We start from the raw sequence: 25,589 nt of genomic DNA, 5'->3' as shown, positions 1-25,589 counted from the left end.
TAACATGTGGCATTTCACTAACATTGTAAGACAAATTAACAGCATTATAAAGCTGCCATTGTGAGATTCTATATTAATAATGTTCTGCAAAGACATGAGAATAATGGATAGAAATGAAGTGTACTGTGGGAACATTTGTTGATTATCTGCATATCCGAAAGAAGTTTGGTTAATTTTTTTCACAGAGCCAATTGTCTTGTGTAATACTGTATACCAGGAGTAGGGAAACTGTATCCCTCCAGACATTGCTGGACTGCAAATGCCATCATCTCTGACCATTGGCCAATGTTGCTTGGGGCTGATGGAAGTTGGACTCCAACAGTATCTGAAGAGCACAGGTTCCTCCACCCTGCTGTATACTTTATAGTAATAAGTTATAATGAGATTGGTTTTGAAAAGCCACAGGACAGACATGCCCCACTTGCCTCTCAAGGTTTGCTCCATCAGCGTATGGTACACTTTATGTTACCACAGTGGCACATAAACCTTTAGGATCAGATTGTTCAGCATGAAAAACATTGTGTCCCCCTTAAGTAACATTTCCCCAAATAATCTGGATCTTTCACTCTCGGACCTTCCATATAGGATTTTTACTCACTGTAAATGAAGTAATTACATTATGAACATTATTGGAAATGCTCTGCGATGTCTAAGATGCATTGGAATCAGAGCTTGGAAGATTACTTTTAAAAAGTAATAAATTACAGTTAAAGTTACATGGTCCAAAAAAGTAGTAATTACCGTTACAATTACAGTTGCTCTGAAAGTAACTGATTACTTTACTTTGCCTCCAAAGTAATCACTACAATTACATTTCAGTTACTTTAAAAATGCCTACAAGGTACTGGCCTTGGCTGCTGCACATCTAAGTAGCCTAAAACAACAACATTAAAAATAAACAAACTCATACAGAGGTAGTAGAATAATTATTTTTATTCATAAGATAGCAATGGTGGTCTCTCCGCTGGTAAGGGTGGTGGGGAGGGAGGCTGAGGACAATACTCAGATCTTTGCACATCAAACCAAGTGCAACCCCCCCCACTCAGCCAGCCAGCATAATCTCTCTCACTTAACCACCTCCCAGACCCTGCCCTGCCACCAACTAAGGGGCACTCACTCAAGCAAACATTTTCCCGAGATACAAAAAAGTTAAAATACTGCAAATGCAGCACAGTAGCCAGAGAGGGTGGTAGAGGCCACTTTGTGTGCCAAGTGCAAACACAGTATTCACACACACACACACATATGTTGTCATCTTTCACCTCCACAGTTCTTTATCTCCATTCTGCTGCTGCCTCCTTCTCCTCCTTTATCCATGTTCTTAACCTCCGGATCCTTTTCCCCTCCACTCCATTCTTCACCACCACTATCCATTTTTAAAAATAATTGTTTTCTCCACTCCACCCCGTCTCACTCTCTGCCTCCTCCCTCGTCACCTCCTACCCATCCACAGAGCATGAGGAAAGAGCAACACTGCACAGAAGCCCAGTTTGAGGCACATGATTTTCATCCACAAATCAGAGGAGCAGAAGACTTCCCCTGCTCCCCCCCCAAGTAATGCCCAAAAGTAATTCTGGAAACATTACAATTACTCCACAAAAGTAGTGAAATTACTCCTATTACAATCAAAATGTAAAGGAATTACCCACTCATTACTCAAAAAAATAATGAATTACAAGTAATTCGTTACTTGTAACTAGTTACTTCCAAGCTCTGATTGGAATATAACACAAGCAATTAAACTAGAGGAGGAAAATGAAAGTGTAAAATCCTCTGGAGGTAATTTCCCCACTGGGTTATATAAAGTTGAACTCTTCAGTCTTTCTGGAACTTAAAAAGCACACCAACTTTATGTCTGAATAATCTTACAGCCTGTTGTAGTAAAACATCTCATTTATTAAGCTATGCTATGTTCTTGTCTGCAAATCTTTTTTTTACAAATTTTAATTAAATAATTATCCGTGTGAGCCTTGAGAGGCACAAAAGCTATTTTGCTGAAGCAGACAGGTAGATATTATTAAATGCTTTCTTCAAAAAAAAGTGTCTTGGGTCACTGCATCTATATATGACAGTGTCTACATTAACTAACCCCACCTGTCTTCTAAGATTTCATTACTTTTTTTAAAAAGGAAAGCATTAAAAGTGGAATTCAGCTTGTAAAATTAATGGTTCCTCTTCAATGACTGCAGGAAGGGCTGTAACACAGTGACAGAGCATCTACCTTGAATACAGAAGATTCTGGATTCATTCTACAGCATTTCCGTGTTGGGAATGTTCCCTGTCTGAAACCCAGGAGAATTGCTGCCAGTAAGTGGAGACCAGGATTGGCTAACCTGTGGCTCACCAGGTGTTGTAGGACTCCATCAGCCCCAGCCAGCATGGCCAATCGTCAGGGATGATAGGAGATGGGAGTCCAGCAACATCTGGATGGCCACAGGTTAGCCACCCCAATGTAAACAATACTGAGCTAAATGGACCATTGGTTTGACTCAGCAAAAGGCAGCTTCCTGTTCCTAACCAGTGAAACTCACTTCAGGATCTGAATGCGGTGATCATAGCATTATGCCACAGTATCCACCTGCAACCCTACCATAATACTCCTGCAATGTTCCCTTGCTATTCCATCATGCTCAAACATGACCAAGGTTGCATTTGTACTGACAGTGTACTGCTGGTACTGCTGCTGGATGTGCTCCTATTACTGCATGGCTCATACCTTGACAAGTTGCAGTTTAGTATTTAGCAAAAAATATTTTACATGTACATACATAACCGTAACATGTCATAAAGGTTCTTTTCTGCCACATGCATAATGCAGCTGTGCACTGCAGGGAGGTGAGGCTGTCCCCCACCTGTACTCAAACTGTGGCTAAAACACTTGCTGCCATGTAACAAGCGGCCCCAAGAGCCATTTCAGAGATGACAGATTTACATAAATAAGGAGCTGAAAGCTCAATATGAGTTTTTAAAATACATGTGTCTGTAGTATAGCAGCAACAGACACTTATATGCTCCCGCTATGCCCTTCTCCGGGTTCCAACGCATAGCGAGGCCTGGAGAGCAATAACTAGAACTAGGGCCTTCTCAGTAGTGGCCCCCAAATTATGGAACGACCTCCCTGACGAGATACACCTGGCGCCTTCTTTGTTATCTTTTCGGCGCCAGGTAAAGACCTACCTCTTTGCCCAGGCTTTTTAAATTTAAATTTTAAATTTCAAATGTTAATATTAATTTTTTTTTTTTTGCAATCTTGTTTTCACATATGTTTTATAGTGCATTTTATTTATACTCACTTGTATTTTAACCTGTTTTTATTGTTGTACACCGCCCTGAGAGCTTATTGCTAAAGGGCGGTATAAAAGCACAATAAATAAATAAATATATATATATATTCAACAGACTTTGGATGAATACTCCATCACTGCCACCACCTTCCGCGAAGCATGAAGCATCCTGCAACCAAGCACCTGAGATAGGCAACTTCTATCTCAGGGATTCAGTGTTCTGTCCTGGACACAGGAGAAAAAAATGGCGGCAGCAGTGGTAATGAGAAGTACAGGAGGAAATGGCCCATCCACGTTTTGGAAAAGGAAGAACCCTGTAGCTGAGTCACTGGGATGGGTCATCTCAGAAAACTGGCTGTGGGCTGCTTACTTTCCCAACAGGAAGAGGGGCAAGTGACAGCACAATAGTGGCAAGGTGGTGACTGTAGCATATATCAGTATTCTATTTGCTAGTATGCTACAATCACACACATACATTGAAAACAGTGCTTGTTGTGTACAAGTGTGTGAACCTTTTTTTAAAATTTGTATTGCCTTGGCTCCCTAGCATGACCTCTTTCTCTGGAAAGTTTTTCTCCCTCTCTCCTAACACATCAAGGACATCCAATGAAGCTGAACATTGGAAGATTCAGGACAGACAAAAGAAAGTACTTCTTCACACAGTGCACTGCTAAACTATGGAAAAGAACAGTAATTCTCAGACAAGCAATTGGACTATCATCTTGCACGTTTGGCATTCAGAGCTTGGAAAAGTTACTTTTTTGAACTACCATCAGCCCCAGCCAGCATGGCCACTGGATTGGGCTGATGGGAGTTGTAGTTCAAAAAAGTAACTTTTCCAAGCTCTGCATTTTATTAATTTTACAACGCAAAGGACAGTTTCACTGCAGGAGCAGTTGCTGCCTCAGACTTTCCTTTTCTCAGTAGTGAGGAATGGGCCAGGGATGGTCAGTGCTGCCTCACTTTGTTTGCCCACCCCCTCTCTTTGGGTGGTGCAGAAGGAAGGATTTGACTCAGAGGGAGGAAGCAAGCCAGAGGAAGAACCCTCTCTGGCAGCTCACCTACCCTCTCTCGTTGGAGTACTATGATGGGTGGGGGAGGACTGGACTTCTTGGACCCAATCTCTACAACCAACAGCATTACCTAGAGCAAAGGTGGAGACTTCTTGGCTGCACTTTGCTTTTTTTACTGAAACCCCGAGACCAACTAGCCAAGTTAGAATTAAAGCACAGGACGCCTCTGACCACATTCTGAGCCTACGCATTTTTTCTCAGTACCAGAACTGAACTGAGCGCACTGCCCTTTGGAAAAACCCATTCCTGGTTAGCCATCAGTTCAACAGCGTAATTTGGGTGGGGAAAGTTTTGTGCGTGCGTGCGTGCGTGTGTGTGTGTGTAAACTCGCCAAATTAAGAACAATTTAACGAGCATGCGCACGTTCCCCGACGCTTGTTGTCACTTCCTAACTGTCGGGAACGCGTGCGCCTAGTGGCGCGTGCTGGCGCGAGAGGGGGAGGCGGGGCCACGACACCCCCCTTCCCTCCGCCCCCTTCCTTCCTTCCTTTTCTCCTTCCTTCCTCTGGTGGGCGAACTTTGAGGGGCGTTTTGTTTTTGTTTCGTTTCCCACCCCCTCCTCCTCTCCTTTCTCTTCCTGGTTCAAAGATGGTTGCTATGCTGCTTGGAGTTCAACAGCTGCTTTTTGCTGCCGGCGACGTCCAGAAAGGAACGCGAGGAGCCCGCAGAAGCTGATTTTTATCTCTCAGGTACGCCAGGCTGAGGATGATCCCTAAGAAGGGGCAGATGGGAGGCTGGAGATCTTAATTTTTACCCCTGCCTGCCTTTTGCACGCACTGTATACATCCTTACACAGCCGTAAGCAGTGTATATTGGACTTCACTTCTTAGTTGGCCTGTATGCAGCAGGCATTATTGGGATGGTCGGAGGCGTTTATATTATCTGCATAATTCTCTCGTAGTTTTGTTACTAGTCTCTTCCCCCCGTCTCCCCCAGCCCCTCCTCTGTCTTGCCGGGAGGTGCACATTGATTACACACAGAATGAAAGAAAGAGTTCCTGGTTATTTTTTGATGTGTATATATGCAACCAGAATTCGTTATATTCTTGATTTATTTTATCTGAAAGTGCTACTATTTTTAGGGAATGGAATTGGAAAGAATAGCAGAATATTTTTGCTTTGTTCATGAGCCTACAGTGAGAGAGGAGGGGAGAAATCCATCCTTCTTGAACTATCTACTCCTGTTGTAAGTATAATTAATAGAGTTTAGTAAATAATCCAGATGAGGTGATATTGAATGTGCTTAAACTCACATTTGTATCTGAGACATTGGTTCTAATTTTGATGTAGAGGCTTTCATTTGTTAAGTGCAAATGAAATTTGTTAAGTGCAAACATGGTTAACAGTAAAACCAACAGAGCGTTGCGTTATCTGTCAGATTTATTATGGTGAACTACAGTCCACTTCATCAGATGAAGGGTTGTAGTACATGAAAGTTTATGCTGTAATAAATTTGTTAATCTTTTAAGATGCCACAAGACTCTTGGTGTTTTTTGCTGCAAGGGACTAAAAGAAGCACCTCTTTTGAATATTTTGATTCTGTGGCTGGTCTCTTCCTTGAAACAAAAGGCCTTGTATTGCTTACAACAAAAATAGGCCTTTCACAAAGATTTAAATATGCTATCCATATCATCTGACCAAATGTTTTAGCTGTAAGGCAATAAGGATGCCCTGCGGTATAAGCTGGTATAAGGGAAATTCAGAATGACTGCCCAACTAAAAGCTTTCTACTGAACATATTTTTTTGAAGTGTAAATCAGTTATTCATATGCAAGCATCTTTCTCAGGAGGCTTGTCATTGTTGATGATTAAAGCAAACCTGTTACTTTAAACCTCTTGGGATTTAAAATATATAATGTATGTTCTCCATCCTGTAATCACATGCTTATTTTTAAATAAACATCATTTCACAATAAATTAGGTTTATATGTTGTGATGAAGGGTGCAGATCCACTGGTCAATTTCCTATGCAGATAATGTTTTGGATTATTTTTAAAATTAGAAAACAAATTTAGAGGCAGGAAGCGCTTTTTAGGTTGTGAAATTACTGTTGCAAGCATAAATTGATTAAGATATGTTTACTTTTTACTCAGAACTTGCTTTTTAGATGTTTATAGCATTTCAGCAGATGGTATGGCTCCTTTAAATGGAGCTATTTATTCTTGTCTTTTGCCTTAGTTTCTCTCTTGCACCATAAAATAACATTTCAAGGGTTTATTGCATCCAAACAGTACAACTATGATTTAATTGCTGACTACAAAGCAAGATATAAAGCCATTTGTAGTTTGAGATTAAACCACAGTTTCTAGAAACTATGGTTTTAACAAATCCTAGAAGTATTTTTTTGTTGTTCATGTGTGTGAGTGAAGATGGGACGCAACACTCATTTTCAGTCTAATAAACTATGGATTGTTAGACCTATATATCTGAACTAGGCCTTTAAGTAATCTTTTTGATTCCTAGTAAATCAAAATATAATGATCCATGCAGGAATGTAAGTAAATTGATATCAATCTATGTTACAGACATTAGAAACCTCTATTGAGACATCAAAATGAGTAACCGTCGAAAGCGTGCTCCTCCATTGAGGATGAATGATGAGAAAAAGAAGCAGCTCTGCTGGAATATGCATGATGACTGCAAAAATGAAGTGATGGATTTAGATGCAGTGGATGAAGGCCACCCTCTTGCAGATACAAGCTCATCTTCTACAACCTTTATTGTTATAAATGATGATAGCACTGACGAAGACTTGACTCACAAAGCAAACAGCCTAAAATCCCTGAGCTTCTCAACTATTCTAGATGAAGCGGAAGATTCTTGCCATTTCTTGACTCCTATATCTGTTCAGCTAAATATTGTAATACCTTCTTGTTTTCCTAATCTTTTCTGGAAAACTTTGCTTGGAGAGTTCATGCTTGAACCTCTTCCTGGACAGCTTCTCACTGAAAATATCCATAAAAAGACTTTTACATTAATGAGAGCAGAACTTAGTGATCAGCTGCATGTCTGTGTGCATACAAAGAACATTGAGAAGGTGGATGAGAGAGAAGAATCATTGCTGAACACTTACAAAGATGACATGTTAGTTGAATCATCTTTAAATAATGAGATGTTAGAAGACTTGATGTGGCTGCAAAAGAAGAGAGTAATTGTACTTTGTCAAAGATCTGGAGATGCACAATGTTTAAAGGTACTTGGTTTACATAATTAATGAGACTTCCTGAGTGCTAATAATAAGCCATTTATTTTGTACTTGGAAATAACACACTAGGTGAAAATCTGGCAGTACTATAATATGGTTCAATGAATAACCTTTCTGTTTGGTTTTCAGAGAATTGTCTCAATCCACATTAACAATAGAATCCTATGCAAGTTTATTCAAATACCGTCTTATCAGGAGGTCTGTTCTGCACAACATAGGAAACGGACCTCTAGTGTAGTGGCACCTACCTTGTGGAATTCCCTACCCTTATATATTAGACAGGCGCCATCTCTGTTATCTTTTCAGCTCCTATTGAAGACCTTCCTGTTCTAACAAGCCTTTTAAGTTGAGACCTTATCTCAGTCTGTGTTGGAATTGCTTTTTAATATTTTTTTAAAACTTTTATTTTTAAACACTATGTTTTTAACCTTTTTTAAAGATGTTTTGCAAGCTTTTTTAAAATAATGTTTTTAAAGATGTTTTGCTTTAATGTATTTTAAACTCTGTTTTTAGGATGTTTTAAAGTGTTTTTAGTGCTTTTATTTCCTGCCCTGGGCTCCTGCTGGGAGGAAGGGTGGGATATAAATGAATGAATTAATGAATAAGAATTAAATTCCATTAAGTTCATTACACTCATGCTCCCAAATATGGGTATGCATAGGCTTGCAATGAAAGATGAGTTTAATGAATATTAAAAGCTAACCAAATGCTTATGTGTGGTGCTAATGCTATACACAGTTTTTATTAAATTGTAGTTATTAGAAGTAAACTCATGTTCTGAGCACTCCTGCAGGTCCCAATTCATGCAAAAGTTATGCTGGAAAACAGGTCAGTCTAAGAAAATAAATACAATAGAGGTCAATGGAGAGGGCTTACTCCCTGGCAGGTGTAGGTGGGAGAGCAGGCTTTTTTTTTCTTGGTGCCTGTATGCAGCTCCTGGATGAGCTAGCATGCAGCTAACCCAGAAGCTCCTGAATGGCAATTGGATGCAGAAGAACGTTATGCCATCTTCTCTTGCGCTGGCACCACTTACACCGGCTTCCTCTGAGTTGGATTGCTCTGCTAGGGTTGTATTCTACTAAGTACTATTCAGAGTGGACCCACTGAAATTAATGAACCTAAGTTAGTCATGTCTATTAACATCAACTCTACTCTGAGTAGGCGTAATAGTGAATACCACCCATAGGCAGCAGTAAGCTTGTGATATTATTCTCACATTTTTTCCTCCTTGTCTTGAATGCTCAATAATTCATCCAAACTTTATGTTCCTAAAACCTAAATTCACAGATTGGAATTTATCTTCTTGAAGTTGGCTTAAGCAAGCTAGAATTCCTTAGTGATGGTGGTGGCAGAATAAAAAAAGCCCACCAACTCCTTCAGAAACTGATGGAAAAATTCTACCACTTCATAATTCCAGGTAATCTTATATAACTGTTATATATTAATATTAACACATATTGGGTACACCACTAAAACACATGTATTTGAGTTTAAGATAAATTTTGAAGGAAATGTTCTTGTCTTGGTGCCACATTTAGGCAACCATAATTTATCTTCTAAAGACTGTTTCTGAGATTAAGGTTTTAGCTCCCCATAATATATGGAAAGCAGAGCATAAAGTATTGACAGTCTTTCACTTTGTTATTGACTTCTGAAACTTTCAGACTGACTAAACCACACAAGCATAACATTCTCAGTACAGCAGAGGAACAGGAAATATTTCACCCAGTTCAAGGGTGAGGATTCTGGAGATAACAAGGAATGAAATGCCCACCAAATGGCATAAATGTATATGGAAACATGGCTTGGAGATGGATGTGCTTTTGTATAATGAGGAGAATGTATGTTTCTTCATCCAAGATCATGTAGAAATGTGGCTCTACATGTCCTGCGCTATCATTCACTTGGGGGCCCAAGCAATACCTGTGCTGTGTTGGTTATCTGTGTGTGCCCAAGTTCGTTCTTGCCTGTTTTTTACCAGACCTTGTAAACATGGCAGTCTTTGCCCCCTTGTGCAAGGTTAGGGTAAGCAGAGAATATTTTCAGAATGAAAGATAACTATACCTATATGCAAATAAGTTTGAGTTGAAGGTTGGATTGAAGGGAGGATTGGTGAAATTACTGCAATATTTTCCATGTGAAGATCCTGGAGGCAAGGGCATGGGGAGGGAAACCACTTTTCTAGGGAATAACTTTGTAGATTCCCCAAATAGTCTGTGGTTGTCTCTACTTTCTCAGCTTACCAATGCTACCTTTCCCACTCATGTGTCCTAAGAAGTTCAAGGAGGGAAGCTGGACAGATGAACATGTACAATGTTATTCTGGAACATTTGGAGAGCTGCAGTCAATTTACACATTTTAATTCTGTGGAAGTTACACAGTCTGAATATTCCTCTGTTAACCAAGCTGATGCCATGTTCAGTTTTACATTGCACTTAGTCATATTCCGAAATATATTCTTGATAGACACATTTAGAAACTCTGAATCAAGAGTTTTTTATGCATGATTATTTCCCCCCTGAACATTAAGATTTTGCTATTGTAGTTTCAAACATATATTTGCAATCCGTGAGTAAAGTGAGATTCTAATACAGTGCTTTTAGTATTGAGATTTTGTCCTTGTCCTCAAACCATCTGTAAATAATAGATGGCTTTACTTGTTGCTACTCAATAGTATTTATTCTTACGAATCAACAATAACTTCATTAGAAGGTAATGCTATGACCTCTACCATACATAGTGTGAACTGTTGTACTTAAACAGTTAGTGGCTGCACATCATGGCAAGAAATGTTTGTTAAATTATGTAAGTCAAGGTGGCATGATTGAAATCAGTGGAATTGTGCTGAGGCAAACAGGCTTGCAACTGTTTTGTGCATTTTTTGAGGTTCACCTCCAGTTAATTATATGAATTCTTGGTTCATAATGTATGAAATGACATAAGTTGCTTTGGATCACTTCTCATTAAAAGAGTGACAAATAATTAAATACTACTACTACTACTACTAAAGTGTATAAAATCTGGCTATCACACTTACAGTGTGCTTGTAAGGCTGAAAAAAGTAATCATTTATTATTAATCATAGTGAATTAATGCATATGTTGCACATTATTGCCAGCTGAGACCCACATGGAAGGGCAGAGAAGGGTGGAAGAAAAATCCTTTTCCCTTCCCTTTCCATTTTCAAATATCTCCTGATTTCTGAATCATTCATCTGCTCAAGCCCTCACATATTCCCCTTCCTCCCGCTCAGCCCTGTTCCTGTTCCTGTTCATAGCCACTCCACCTACTTTTCCTTACTTCCTACAGGGAGGGTGGGAAGTGGTTGGCTGTTAAAGGATAGCAGCTGCTTTTCTGCGTCACAGCTGCTGCAAGAGTATTTGTTCATCAGTAGCATATTAAATTACCATATTAATTATAACATGCACAAAACAGTGGGCATAAACTTCACTGTTCGCTGAGTGCAAGGAAGGTGTTGTCAACAAAATTGTTTTTTTTTAAATTTACGAACTCGTTAGTAGTGACAGCTCTTTTAAAAGATGTAAATAGTTTCATAATACAAATATAACTCTCTGTATCATATATATTCTAGCCAGATCCCAGTTTTGTCTCTTGAAAACACTTTTGATCAAGTGTTTGTGTTCTCTTCTTCCCTTGCAAAAACTATTTACTGTTGTACCTAAGGTTGGAAGCAATGTTGACTGAATTAATATTCCTTAGTTCTGAGATGCTATTTTTGTCCATTTGTTTCATTCCTTTTTTGCAGTACGTTAAAGGTATTGCAGATATTACTGATAGTAAATCATTGCCATATGGTCTTTTTAGACATTCTGGAAGAAGATGAAGAGGAATCTGACAGAGATATAGAGCGGCAGAATATTGAAGAGCTTTATGACTATGTGAGGCATACACACCAGAAAGAAATACAGTATTTGAAGGAAAACGTACAGCACTCTGCATTAATTCCTGTGCTGAGGCCATATCAAAGCGAGGCTGTAAACTGGATGTTGCAACGTGAAAACTTCAGAAATGTACCTAACAATGGCAAGTATCTGGAAAAGGAAAACATAAACATATATCTTCATCACAGTGATATTAGTAGAAATTCATGGTGATGCATCTGTTGTAAGAAAGTTGCACATAACTCTTCACAGCTAAGGTGGATAAGAATGGTTACAGAAACTAGAAATATCAACAAATGAAAGTGATCACTTTTGCATATTAAATTGGCAATCCCCAACTGCTGTTTTGCAACAACAGAAAAAGTAAAGAGGGATTGTTTCTTTTGCCGTATTCCAAAATAACCTAGCTTACTGGGTTCAATGAGACTTACTCCCGTGCAGTCATGCTTGAAAATGAAATGGACTGCCTTCAAGTAGATTTGGACTTATGGCAACCCTATGAATAGAGTTTTCATGGTAAGCAGTATTCAGAGGTGGTTTACCATTGCCTTCCTCTGAGGCTGAGAGGCAGTGATTAGTCCAAGATCACCCAGTGAGCTTCAGAGCTGTGTGGGGATTTGAAGCCTGGTCTCCCAGGTCATAGTCCTAGGATAGGTAAAACTGACCATGGGGGAGGGCGGAGGGGAGGAGAAGGAGAGGTGAGAATGAGGGGATTGGAAGGGGATGGGGAGGAGAAGGGAGAGGTGAAGGAAGGGGGAGGGAAGGGGCAAGAGGGAGGGAATAGGAGGGAGGAGGTGGGGAGGGCAGATTTCATCATTTGTACTCTTACTGAGTTCAGTGGGATTTACTCCTGTGCAATCATGCTTAGGATAGGTGAAACTGACCTGCGGGAGGGGCAGGGAGGGGAGGAGGAGGGCAGGAAGGGGAGGGAGAAGGAAGGAGATTGGATGGGTGGGCACTGGGCAGAGGGAAGCCCCTTTCCTTTCCAAAAGGAAAACATTGTGAACAGTATCATTCTTTTTCAGGGTTTCCCCCATGTTTTTATTCTACAGCAGGCACATGTAGCCTCCCACCCAAATTTAAACCAAAGTTGTCCCTGGCCACATCCACACCAGACTTTTATTTCACTTTAGGCAGTCATGGCTTCACCCAAAGAATCCTGGGAAGTGTAATTAGTGAAGGGTGCTGAGAGCTGCTAGGAAAGGCCCTGTTCCCTTCACAGAGCTTCAGTCAGAGCGGCTGACTGTTAAATCCCTCTGGCCACTGGAGCTCTGTCAGTGGAATAGGAGTCTCCTCTCAGCACCCTTCACAAACTACACTTCCCAGGATTCTTTGGGAGAAGCCATGACTGTCGCACGCAAAATAAAGGTCTGGTGTGTGTGTGGCCCCCTGATTAGAAAGTCTAGCAGCTGTGAGTCTGGCTTTTAGAACACTGACGGTTGGTTCTTACTGAGCATGCCCAACATCATTGAGTTCAAGCCAAAAGTTCTTAAACTAATTAAATATCAGCCAGGCATTTTTTAAACTTTTAAACTGCAGAAGATGGAGGTCAGAGTATGGGGCAAGGTCCGTAATAGGATTACAGGTACTCTGTGAGCATGGCTGTTTTTTAATTAATTTCAACAGATTATGAAAACTCTTGACAAAAAAAAAAGCCCAAAACGGCTCTGGTTTTCTCTCTCTTTTTACAGTTTGAACTCTTGATTCTCTGTGACTGTTTTGTGTATTGCCATGAAAATTTAAAGAGCTGTTAAGGAAGCATTTCTGAGTTCAGGACTATTAAGTTTTGTAAGGTTTTGAAATGAGCTTATGGGAAGGATCAGAATGGCATGGGGGGTATTTTCGATTTAACATTGTGGAATGCAAAAAATCCATGCTGACTATAGTATACAGCCACTCTCATGACTTTATAATCATAGGGAAGTGCATTGTAAAAACAGGTTTATACTAAATGGGTTGTCAAATTAGCAAGTCGTAGGACTGATTTAAACATGATGCCTGGTATGTTAAAATGTATGCATTCCATATGCCTATCATCATATATTAACTAGGTTGCCAGGACCTGTATGTACAACATTATGATGATAGGATTGGGTTGTGGAAAATGTTTGCTCACGTAAGTCAGAACAGCTGATTTTTGCTGATCTCCCCTTCCTCCACTATAGCCGTTTGCACCATATCTCATTCTGTTTCAGAATGTCCCATAATCCTAAGAAGCAGCTGTGTGCTGCAGAGTGGAAAATTCAAATGCTGAGCTTTGCACAAACAGAATTGCTGTCTGCTAAGGCAAAGCTGCCATTGGATACAACTTTTGTGTATTCCTGAACCACAGATCTGTGACATGTTAATATTGCACATGCAGACATCAACACTTAAACACTTATGGGTTGTGTTTGTTTCTAACATATCTGGTGTCATGTTAACATAAACTTTACCATGTGCATCACTTTGTTCAGAAGTGGCTAATAATGAACAGATTCCCCCTTCAGGGAAATTTCATGTCTGTATTGCTGGCAATTTCCTTCCTTGTTGTTGCTTGGATGCAGTAGGCAGAAAATGTCTATAACCTGAATTTTTCTCAGATTATTCCATCTGGAATATAGCAAGTGCTCCAAATTTTCATCTAGGTCAACTAGGATCTGGGGGGCAGCTTAAATGCAAGAAATCGCATGAGCTCTGAGAATTAGTTTCTGTAGTTCCTGTTTACTTTATAAGGTCATCTGGGGAAGGAAGAAAATAGGCCTAGTATAGCACAATAGCTAAGAGAATAAGGGTGCAATCCAACTTGTATTTGCGCCAGGTTGGGGGGAGTTGGATGTGGCGGACCCCCAGCTGACCCAGCAGGCTCCCAGCACTGCTGGGCTCTGCCAGCAGAAGCCCCTCGTCCCTGAGCCACGGCACCACCGGGACCCTGCCGGGGGATGAAGAGTCAGCGGAAGGCCCAAAAACGGGGCATGGCAGAAGAGGAGCCAAGGGGTGCTCTTACACTTACAACATCCTACTTGCATTTGCTCCTGCGGGTCCTGATCCAGGCAATATTTTCACCAGCAAAAAGGTCAGCGTAGGAAAATAATTACAATGGCACTCAATAGGGAGCGCTTACTCGCCGGTAGGGGTGTTCGTCAGAGCCAGCTTTTGTTTTTCTATTCATGTGTGCCACTCCTGTCCAAGCCAGTGTCCAACCAGGCTGGTAGCACCCGAACAACAAGTGGATGCCATGGAGCTTTCCGCCACCCTCTCCTGCCAGCTTCCCATGACTTGGATTGCTCTGTAAATTGTGAGCCAGAAAGGCCCTGGTTCATATATAAACATAACCATAAACGCACTAGTTTGACATAGGAAAATTTCGTTGTGTCAAATGATTGCTCTAAAATACCTGACTTTGAAACTGATTGCTTCAATTTATTTGTCTATGTATTTCTAAGTGGGTTTATAGAGCAATCCTAATCTCCTGATCTATGCTGCTGGAGAGGGTTAGGATAAGGTTGAGGTGTTCCTCCTCTAATGGAGGGCTGCAGTGCTGCCAAAAGTGTAGGTTTTTGAGAAGCTACCAGCAACGGTGTTCCCTCCAGCAGCAGCAAGTATAGGCCCCAAAATGGGGCAGGACAAGTCAGAGCCAGCCATAGATCCACCAGATCTAAAGCAGATGTTTAAAATGGTATGTAAGATTACCTATGACTATGGAAAAAAACACAAAGGAAATAGGTACCTCAGGCCCTTTTCTATAGTGCGGATCTTCAGTTTATTAACACTTTGAGCCTGAGCTCTTTGGGGATCCCCTGTCAAAACAATACCACAATACCTGATGGAACACCTCTCCCAACACGAACCTACCCGTACACTATGCTCAACATCAAAGGTCCTCCTCCGGGTGCCTAATCTGAGGGAAGCTTGGAAGATGGCAACAAGGGAGAGGGCCTTTTCAGTGGTGCCCCCCAAATTATGGAAAGATCTCCCTGACAAGGTGCGTCTGGTGCCAACCCTGTTATCTTTTCAGCGCCAGGTCAAGACTTTCTTCTTCTCCCAGGCATTTTAACAGCATTTGAATAGCATGTGTTTTGAACTTGCTTATTGATTTTTATGGGTTTTGTTTAAATTTGTATACTTGTTTTTAATGTTCTTAATTGTAAACCGCCCAGAGAGCTTCAGCTATGGGGCGGTATATAAATGCAATAAATAAATAAATAAATAAAAGTCATCTCTTAAGCTTCTTCATAACTGGACTTAATACTTCACAGGGATAAATATTCTCAGGATTTGTATATGTAAAACATTTTTAAAGATATATGCTATATGCTAAGACCAATCTGATAATAGCAAATTAATATATATTAATATTTGTATTTGGTTTATTTAATATTACAGAAGCTAAAGGGGCCTTGGTCTATAACAGGGCATAGGGCTGGAGGGATTGTGGAATGTTCAAAGAGGATTCCTCAACGCTTACGTTTCTGTACTTTCAACATTGAACAGACTGGAAGATGGAGTCTAAATAAAATTTAAGTAATACAAGCAGCATTTGTATAAATCACATTGTTTTCTTTCTCTCAATAGAAAATGCACTTCACTACCTATGGAGAGAATTTATTACTTTAGACGGACTAAAACTCTACTATAATCCTTTTACTGGCTGGTAAGGGTTATTGGTTTTAGTATTATAGTCAAATAGCATACAATTGCACTAATTCTAGTTAATGCTATAAATATCACTTCAGCACTTTCTTTATGAAAATACCTTCAATTTTGTATGACTATTACCTAGGATTAAACAATAAGAAATGACATAGTTATCTTTTAGATATTTCTGAAGGAGAAAAAGGAAAATAAGACATGGCAGAGATTGGTAAATGAATTAAAACCATTAGTGCAATTTGTATACATTTTTTCCTGTTTGAAAATCTGTGCTTAATTGATAATGGAATATTATGTTCAAAAATGTATAGATACTAGAACTAAAGCAACTTTCTTAATGACAGATAAAGTGACTATCTGAACGATATCAACTGTTTTAATATTGTTGCTTTCTTCCTGCTAAAACAAAATCAGCACAACCCATGTCTTGTTTCTGTTCTTTGGGCTGATTGCAGGTGTTGCCACCACTCACCAGATGCTCAGAGGCACGTGTTACCCAATTCTTCCAAGCTACACAGGAAGTGGATTGGACTGTGAAAGACCAACCCAAATTGTGTTTGCATTTTGACAAATTTGTAGGGCAGTACAGTATCTCAGAGAGGAGGTCAGGTCTCCTGCTCCCTGGTGTATTCACTATAGCTGCCCAATTTCCCTGCTTTTAAAACTTTGATAGAAATATCTGTTGGCTATAGGTATGTTCTTAAACTGCAAAGTTTTTTTTTTGCCTATTAATGAATACACATCTGGATTTTGTCTACTTTAGAAAATGCTAGTGTAGTAATTCCCTCCAATTAAATTTGTAATCAGAAATTATATATACATATAACATATTCTGATTGAGGATGAATCTTTGGTTTTCAGTATTATTCGTGAGCGCCCAATTGCTGGGCCTCAGTGGCCTGGAGGCATATTGGCAGATGAGATGGGCCTTGGAAAAACAGTAGAAGTATTGGCCCTTATCCTGACACACACTCGAAAGGATGTCAGACAGGATGCTCTGATGTTACCTGAGGTGAGAAACCTGTAGCGGGTGTGTGGATGAAACAAACCAGTCCAATGCAGTAATACTTTGCATTAATGTACTCAATGGGACCAGAGCGAGTACATAAACCGAAAATGTCCTTAAAGTGAAGCACTACCTTTTAAAACTTTTTTTTACCTCTCCTTCATGCGGAGCCTCAAAGCCCCGCGCTAAAGCCTCTGCTGCTGCGCTGCCATGCCTCTCAGCTGATCACCATCGCGCCTCCCAGCTGATTTGCGGTGGTGCGATCGCATCTATTTTCACCCCCCCACTCTAAAGCCTCTGCTGCTGTGCTGCCGTGCCTCCTAGCTGATCGCCATCGCACCTCCCAGCTGATTTGCGGTGGCGTGATCATGTCTATTTCCACCCCCGCGCTCTAAAGCCTCTGCTGCTGTGCTGCCGCGCCTCCTAGCTGATCGCCATCGCACCTCCCAGCTGATTTGCGGTGGCGTGATCGCATCTATTTTCACCCCCGCGCTCTAAAGCCTCTGCTGCTGTGCTGCCGCGCCTCCTAGCTGATCGCCATCGCACCTCCCAGCTGATTTGCGGTGGCGTGATCATGTCTATTTCCACCCCCGCGCTCTAAAGCCTCTGCTGCTGCGCTGCGTTTCTGGAGAAATACAGGCATATGGAGCATGTACGTTATAGCGAGGCTACGTTAAGTGAAGCGACGTTAAGCGGGGTATGCCTGTACTCTAGACATGATTTAGTCCTTGGAGGGGTGGTGGGAGACCACTCTTGAAAATAGAATACTGGATTAGATGGATCTTTGGTCTGATTATATTCTTATTCCCTTTTTTAATTTCCACAAGTCTTTATTTCATGTTCATCCGTATTCAAATCCCATTTAAATAAAAATGGGAAAAAGACCTAAGGAGTTTAAGCATATCTATAGAAGAACAAGAATGGGATTTGTAAAGGTCGCAGGGTCTCCCACCTATGGTTCACCAGGATTATTTAGATTCTTCCTGAACCCAAGTATCCCAGCCAGCACCACCAATGCCCTCCCTTTACAAGGCTGACTACACCTAGCACAACCTTGCAAGAGATCTGGTAGACTGGCACCACCCCCTTAGTCAGTTTCCCACCCTAACTTGGGAGGAAATCCAAGGTGTCGGTAGACTGCCAGAGATACCCAAGAGCAAGAGCCAAACCATACATTCACTACTCTGGAGCCTCAAACCCAACCAATTCTGGCTGGGTGGTTCCCAGGGTGGGTGGGACTGATCCCCCCCCGATTAGAGCCACAAGGCAGATGGGGGGGTGTCTATGCACAGCCCTAGTACCGATTATTACAGGAATAATTATTATTTATTAATAATAATTTATTATAGTAATAATTAAGGAAAGTCTGAGAAATTGCTTTGCTGACAAAATTTATATACTTTTACAGGGCCAAGCAAACTAAATAGAATTCACAAGATTAAGTTTATTGTGAGATGGTCTTTATCTGTAAATTATTGGAATAGCAAATTTCATGTTAATATATAACCATATGTGGATTTTGTTTTATACTTTGAAGACCTTGCCTTGTACATGTGTAACTCTGTGTCTCCTATTTCTATATGCTAAGACCAATATGATAATAGCAAATTAATACAGTCTCTGTGCCGATCTATTTATCAACAGCTTTTTCTTTACTATTTTCTATTTATTATTATTACCCTGAAATTCTCAGAGTTGTATCCAATGATACAAGGATTTCTGCTTGCAAAATGAAACTTCCCTTCCCTCTCTTCTCCCCCTGCACCTCACCAAATATTTCTTAAAATACCTTTAAACCCATCTTTCATTTCAGCTAGGATATCTCTTATACACCAATCTTAATCTTATTCTTAGTGAAGTGTTATTGCTTGTCATTATGTTGTTGCAGCAACCATTACAACCCCATCCTTCGTTCCTGAATGTGCTGCCAAAAGTGGAGGACCAATAGTTTAGTATTCAAATGTTCTAACATGCTTGTTAAAGATAACATTAATCAGGCTCAGTGATGCAAATGTTAATTGTATGAAGCAGGTCAGCACGGTGGCTAAACATAAGTCTGATATTGTTAAAATTACCTTTCAGGGTTTTTTGGTAAACTTCTTTGTTCCACCACAACCTGCTGAAGGAAGCAAAAAGAAAAACATAAAGAAAATGGAACTTAAATTGAAGGAAAAAGTGCACTATCCTAGTAAGTATTCTTTAGCCAGCTTAATTTGCCAGAAGCAATAAGAAAAATAAGAAATAAGAAAAATATTGCACTGCTGACAGAAGAGAGTTAGTACTGGATCTGAAGGTTTCCCCTGCAAAAATATTGTCTGACAAGACTAATTTGAATTTGCAGGCAAAAAGTGGTGGAAGCTGCTTTTGGAAACAACATGTGTAAAAGCCTTACTGCACAGCTCTTTAGACTGGACCAGTATTTATTTGCCGTTATATAATAGTGCACTGTACCTACAAACCCTCAGCCTCAGTTTCCTACTATTCTCTGTACCACATTTGCAGGCATATTTACTGCTGCATATGAAGAAATGAACTGCACAAATTCGTAATATAAAATAACTGACATATCTGCATTTCGAAGCCTACTTGGAATTTTTGTATATCATGTCTCAGTGAGACAAAGACCACATATTAGCAGTGCACATGTTACATTTTACTTTGATGCACCGATACGGAATGGCTCCCATGTCAGGATGGGGGACTCATTCAAATGTGTCAAGCAGCCATTAAGGAATGTTGTTGAGTATATTGTTTGAAAAGTTGTTGAGGCTCACTCGAGATCAAAGAAAGAATGCCCTATACCCTTTTCAGAGACTTCCTTTTAACATGGAAGTCATTTCTAACTTATAAGGAAATGAACAAAACATTAACTAGCAAGCCCCACCGATTTACCTTTATTGATCTGTAGATTTAATATATGATAATGTTTTTCACATCAGGGTTGTATGCAGATTGGCAACTGAAGAATTATGATTGAGTTTCTTTCAAAATCATTGGACATACTGCTGCAATAGATTAGTTTTGTTCACTTATTAATTTTATTTCTTTTGTAGAACTGACTATAAATTATAAAAAACTAAGTCAGTGGTGCTTTAGTGTCCTAGTATCATGTTAGATTTGAAATTGTTTTTATTGTTAATCACTTTGAGATGTTTTCATGGGAAGTGGTTAATAAATAAATGGTAAAATCCTAAAATTATTTTGTCACCTCTTTTTGCACAACTGTTCATCAAAGCTATTTATGCCTTCACACTAGGTTTGCGAGTGATGCTCTTAACAGCTATAAAAGAAATGAATGTGAAGAAAGGAGCATCCATTGTAGCAATTTTTAAGTATGTCCATGCCATATATAAGTATGATATACAGAGAAACCGTCGCATTCTTAAAAGAACTCTGGAAAAATTAATTGAAGAGAAGGTAGTGGAACAGGTCAAAGGCCATGGTCTTGCTGGCTCTTTCAGGTTGGGGAGAAACTACAAGGAACAGAAGTTTTGTAATAAATCCAAAAAACAGGTAATCTGGAATATAACTTTTTTTCATGGAGGGAATTACTAGGTTTTCCTGTTTAGTTACATGTCCATTATGATAGCTTTGGTTTCGGGAAGGGGAGGAAAAGAGGGCAGAGCAGCTAAGTTCACTGAATGAGGGTTGATAGAATTCAGGCAGTAATAGCTATGTAGGAAATCTTATCTGGATTTGTCATTGGGTATTTTCCACCATCTGCTTTAATAGCCATAGTCTCATAGTTTGTCGTAAGATATCTTTGTAACAACTCCTGAGCATTTTAATGGGTTGAAATAATTGTTTGTGCTTTACGACAAGCAGAACTGGGTCTGAACCTCAGTAGCTAAGGGTGAATGTACCACTTATAATGGGAAATAGATGTCTTAGGTGCTATGGTCTGAAGGCTGAAGCTAAGCAGGTCTGGATCTGGGCAATACCTGGATGGGAACAACATGTATCCCACCTTGGGTTCTATGATGAAAGAAGATAGAGTACACCTGTACGAAATAGTAATTGCACTGTTTAATGAATCATAAGAGTGTTGAATTATAATTGGGGGTGAAAATTTTCAGTGTTAAGACTGTGGTGCTGAACTGGAGAAGAAAACTAAATGTATAACGGTGTGCGTGTATGTATGTGTGTGTGTGTGTGTGTATATATATATACACACACACACACACACACATACACGTATGTATGTATGTATCTCAGCATTTCTATTTTGCAAATCTTTAAAAAAGGGAGTTGCAAAGTCTACTCGGTATCCTTACGGTATATGTTGTTGCAGTCCAATACCGTATTCTGAACTTTACAAAGGTTGGGATCCAAATGTTCATCCACAGAATGCAGCGTGCACAATGGGACTTCTCCAGTTCCTCTTCCCTTGTGCTTCCCAAACAGAGTATTTGATCTAGTCCAGGCTGTTTTTTTGAAGCAGAAAAAGCAAAAATAAGTTTCTTTTATTTTTATAGAAAATAAGAACTTCAGAGAGGGTTCAGAAGAGAAGTGTGCCAGATCATAAGAAAGAAACTAAAGAATTGGGAGATAAGGACACGTGTTCTGCAAATGTTCTTAGCCTACCACTAGCAGTAGACATCACAGCAGAAGAGCATGATTACTGTACTACAAGCAAAGATAATAGAGAGTCTAAACTGGATCCTAAGAGCTGGAAAACTGAAGAAGATTCTCGTCATAGAACTGCTGACTTGCAAGATAGCATGCTTGTTTCCAAAAATGAAACGCACTTTGGTACTGACATTCCTAAAAAATCAGATGAAGCTGAAGAGCAGCAAGATATCTCAGAAGGCCGGTTCCCAGCCTCCCAAGAGCATGGTAGCATTTTTGTTCAACATCCAGGTTCAATTTTTCCATTCAATACCTCTGACTATCGCTTTGAGTGCATATGTGGTGAGCTTGGCTTGGTTGACTATAAGGCACATGTGCAGTGCCTGAACTGCCACCTGTGGCAACATGCTGAGTGTGTGAACTACAAAGAAGAAAATCTAAAGATCAAGCCCTTTTATTGTCCCCATTGCCTTGTGGCAATGAAACCAGTTCCAACAGGAGCAACTCTAATAATCTCTCCAAGTTCTATCTGCCACCAGTGGGTTGATGAGATTAACAGGCATGTGAGGTCATCGTCCCTTCGAGTGTTGGTAAGAAAAGGTGTTGCTTCACAGGAATCAATGGTACAGGGGAAGTATTTAGGTAGAGTGTAGTAATTGCAGTTATTAAGTGGATAGCATAAGAATATATTTACTCCTAGGTATTCTGTCTTGTATATGTTACAGTAAATGTCTGGCATATTAGTACATTTTGATAGTGGTAAGAGGTTTTTGCAGCCTAGATTGATTTAAATTAAGACAACTTAAATTAATGATCCCACTGATACTACTTCATATATTTCCTAAACAATGGTGCAAATCTAACCACTAAACCATATTAATTTGCAACGTAATAAGAATATTGTTTATCCTGTTTTATTCTTACAATCAAGTCTTACATCTGTTAGTCACACTGTATATATTTTGTATGTTTTCCTTTTTTTAACCCATAGAGAGAATTTCTTTAAAATATTCTTGTATAGTTTTTGTTCTTAAGACCAGCTTCCATGACCATTTGCAAGGTTAATAGCAACTCCTATAACTGTGAGTACAGGACTGTAGCCTAAAGGTGAGATCCAATATAGCATGAATGGATATGTGCTCATGCAACAGAGTTTCTTGTGGGCATGCGGGGGCAGGAGGGGGATAAGAAAAACCAGAAATCGCATTGTGCAAGTGGATTTCTGTTGCGCAAGCAAGCAGACATAATTGGCTGTCACCCTATGTATGGGAATATAGGAATCTGTGCACTACACAGTTTTGTCTTTCATTCTCTCTAGTTGTGGTCCTTCCTGGTTCACTTGGCTCAGCCCCACCCTCACACAAAAAATTGCAAACATGAATGAAGTGTTCATGGCTGATAGCTGAAAGTAAGGCTGATAGTTATTGGGTGAAGATGAAATGCCTGTGCTTGGTACATGGAGTGTAAATATTCATATTTGAAAAATGATCAGATTGGTTCACTTACATAGAAAAGCTTCCTTTATGTCAACTTATCTGGTAGAAGACATTGATTCAGTTTAGAGATTAACTGTATTAAACTTCCTAACTGTTAGAGCCATACGACAATGGAACCAATTACCTAGAGAGGTAGTGGGCTCTCCGACACTGGAGGCATTCAAGAGGCAGCTGGACAGCCATCTGTCGGGAATGCTTTGATTTGGATTCCTGCATTGAGCAGGGGGTTGGACTCGATGGCCTTACAGGCCCCTTCCACTATTCTATGATTCTACGTAGGCCTAACACAGTCTTTTCAGTGAGCTCCTAAAAATTTCTAGCCTGCTAGATGGTGGCAGAGGAGGGACTGTGAACTACATTTCTGTGCTGAGTACAGAGGAGGGGCAGAACACTCAGTCTTTCCTTTGCCAGCCCCTTGCTCATCTGCATGGCATTTCTGGTCACCTGCGGATACCAGGCTACTTCTTAAAATTCAAAGGTGCGTCAACATGTTTGTATCCATATTACTTCCCATTTAATCTATTTGTAATTTGAAAGAGACTTCAAACTTAATTTTTAAAAAAATTATGTAGGGTTTTTTTTAATCACAGATTTTTATCCACCCTTTTTTGAGAGGCCAGTGGGAAGTATCAGAGTGTCCTGGCTTTTATCAGTATATCCAAAATTTTGTCCTCATTGCCATCATTTAAAGATATTTACCATGGTCTGCATGTAAAATTTCTCAATTAAAAAGTAATACAGCCTCTCAGATTGCCAGGTTAACCACAGCCACATTGAGCCAGTGGAGATGTACTATGCTAGCACATCCATTGACCTATACCTTTGTTAACATGTCCCTATATTTTAAAGAGGTTAAATGTAATAGTGTTATGTGATTTTATTTCTTTTTAAAGAAGTTGTAAGAGCATTTTGTCATGACACAATTCTTCTGTCCATGTCTTTTTTTAAAAAAAAATCTTAGTCACAAATAACATGGGTAAATTATTTTGAAACATTTTGTCCTCACATTTTTCTTGTAAATCTTTGTTTCTAAAGTAGTCCATTGTTGATATAGCCATCCTTTCTGTCATGAAGATTGAGAACAAAGTAGAACACCTCTGCTACTTTTTTTTAACCATGGCTTGCTAAATTGTGTGAAGGAAGCTGTCACTATAATGTTAAAATCCTCTTGTAAGACAGGAAGCACTCAACTTTTCAGTGAACTACATTTCTCCACCCCACCGCAGGAAGACTCCCATTGCCAGTGTTTGCTCTCATGTGCATTGTGTGCACATTTATTCAGGTCTATCATGGAGTGAAGAAGCATGGTTTCTTGCAACCTCACATCTTGGCAGAGCAGGAAGTAGTGATCACCACATATGATGTCCTTCGTAGTGAGCTGAACTACGTGGATATTCCTCATAGCAATAGTGAAGATGGCCGCCGTTTCAGGAACCAGAAGCGTTATATGGCCATCCCAAGTCCATTGGTAGCTGTGGAGTGGTGGCGAATTTGCCTGGATGAAGCACAAATGGTAGAATGCACCACTGCGAAGGTGAGAGAAAGAGTTGCTTAGGTATGCCTCTGTTGAACCAGAATAGTAGGAGAGAGACTGCTTTTGTACCCTTTTATCACACAGGAATGTAAATTTGCCCTTGTAATTTATCCTTCAGAAGTGACTCATGAGATATTTTTCCCTTGGAGGTGTTTGATACTAAATGTTTTCTCTGCCGGGGGTATGACTGACGATGAAGCACAGTCCTTTTTTTAAAATTAAATCGTTAACATAATGTATTCTGACAGTTTAAAGAACTAGGTCATCATGTCTTTTACACTTCTTGATAGTTGAAAGCAAGATGTCAGTCTGTTTTAATGCCTATTTAAAAGGGCATAGGGCCTGCCCTTGAGTCTAGAAGCTAAAACTGTCTGCATTGATGTTAAGAATGAGTATGTAGGACCAAGCTAGCTGGTTGCAAATGGAAACTACTGTGAATACCTGCTACCAAATATTTCACATCCAGGAAGAAGTTTCTTAGCAGATGATATTGCATACTTGAACAATTAATTATTTCAATAGTAAAAATGTGATATTCTTGGTGTGTGTCACAGAATTTGAGAGAGCGAGAGGTTGAAAACACCCATAATTGGTGTATCCTCATTCAGTTCAGATAGCTGTTCAGTTTGACTGAAAAATGTCATGTGTGCAGGTGGATAGACATCTGAAAAGCAGAGTGGAAAAAGATGGAAAGGTCTCCAAGGGCAAGCTTGCTGAATAAAGGAAGGAGAGGCTGACCTGCAGTGGTTAGGAACTTGAGGGAACAATGTGTGAAGTGTTAGAGTTTGAAAAAAGAACTATGGGGAAAGGGAAACTTAGTTCACGTTGCTCAGATGTTGACAGTGTTTCAACTCTTCCCTGTCCACAAAGCTGAGTTGTAGCAGTGTGA

The 25,589-nt window shown here is 39.9% G+C and overlaps 1 protein-coding gene across 3 annotated transcripts in view; it reads left to right on the top strand.

Annotated features, from left to right (window-relative positions):
• Positions 1-4,763: 4,763 nt before the first annotated feature.
• The window catches only part of SHPRH (SNF2 histone linker PHD RING helicase), a 71,530-nt gene continuing 50,704 nt past the window's right edge, over positions 4,764-25,589 (top strand). For 2 of the 3 annotated variants that reach the window (XR_009762279.1, XM_061624051.1), the window contains exons 1-11: positions 4,764-5,046; positions 5,439-5,542; positions 6,882-7,549; positions 8,849-8,978; positions 11,387-11,605; positions 16,018-16,096; positions 16,957-17,107; positions 19,184-19,289; positions 20,358-20,614; positions 21,577-22,260; positions 24,449-24,700. Coding sequence is in view for 2 of the 3 variants with exons in the window: in XM_061624051.1 (XP_061480035.1) it covers positions 6,911-7,549; positions 8,849-8,978; positions 11,387-11,605; positions 16,018-16,096; positions 16,957-17,107; positions 19,184-19,289; positions 20,358-20,614; positions 21,577-22,260; positions 24,449-24,700 (2,517 nt within the window). In the remaining variant the exon portion in view is untranslated. The remainder of the gene's footprint in view (positions 5,047-5,438; positions 5,543-6,881; positions 7,550-8,848; positions 8,979-11,386; positions 11,606-16,017; positions 16,097-16,956; positions 17,108-19,183; positions 19,290-20,357; positions 20,615-21,576; positions 22,261-24,448; positions 24,701-25,589) is intronic. The other variant, XM_061624052.1, reaches the window with a different exon arrangement.

Source organism: Rhineura floridana, chromosome 4 (genome assembly GCF_030035675.1).
Source record: "Rhineura floridana isolate rRhiFlo1 chromosome 4, rRhiFlo1.hap2, whole genome shotgun sequence".
NCBI classification, from domain to species: domain Eukaryota; kingdom Metazoa; phylum Chordata; class Lepidosauria; order Squamata; family Rhineuridae; genus Rhineura; species Rhineura floridana.
This window is presented reverse-complemented; position numbering and strand designations above follow the sequence as displayed.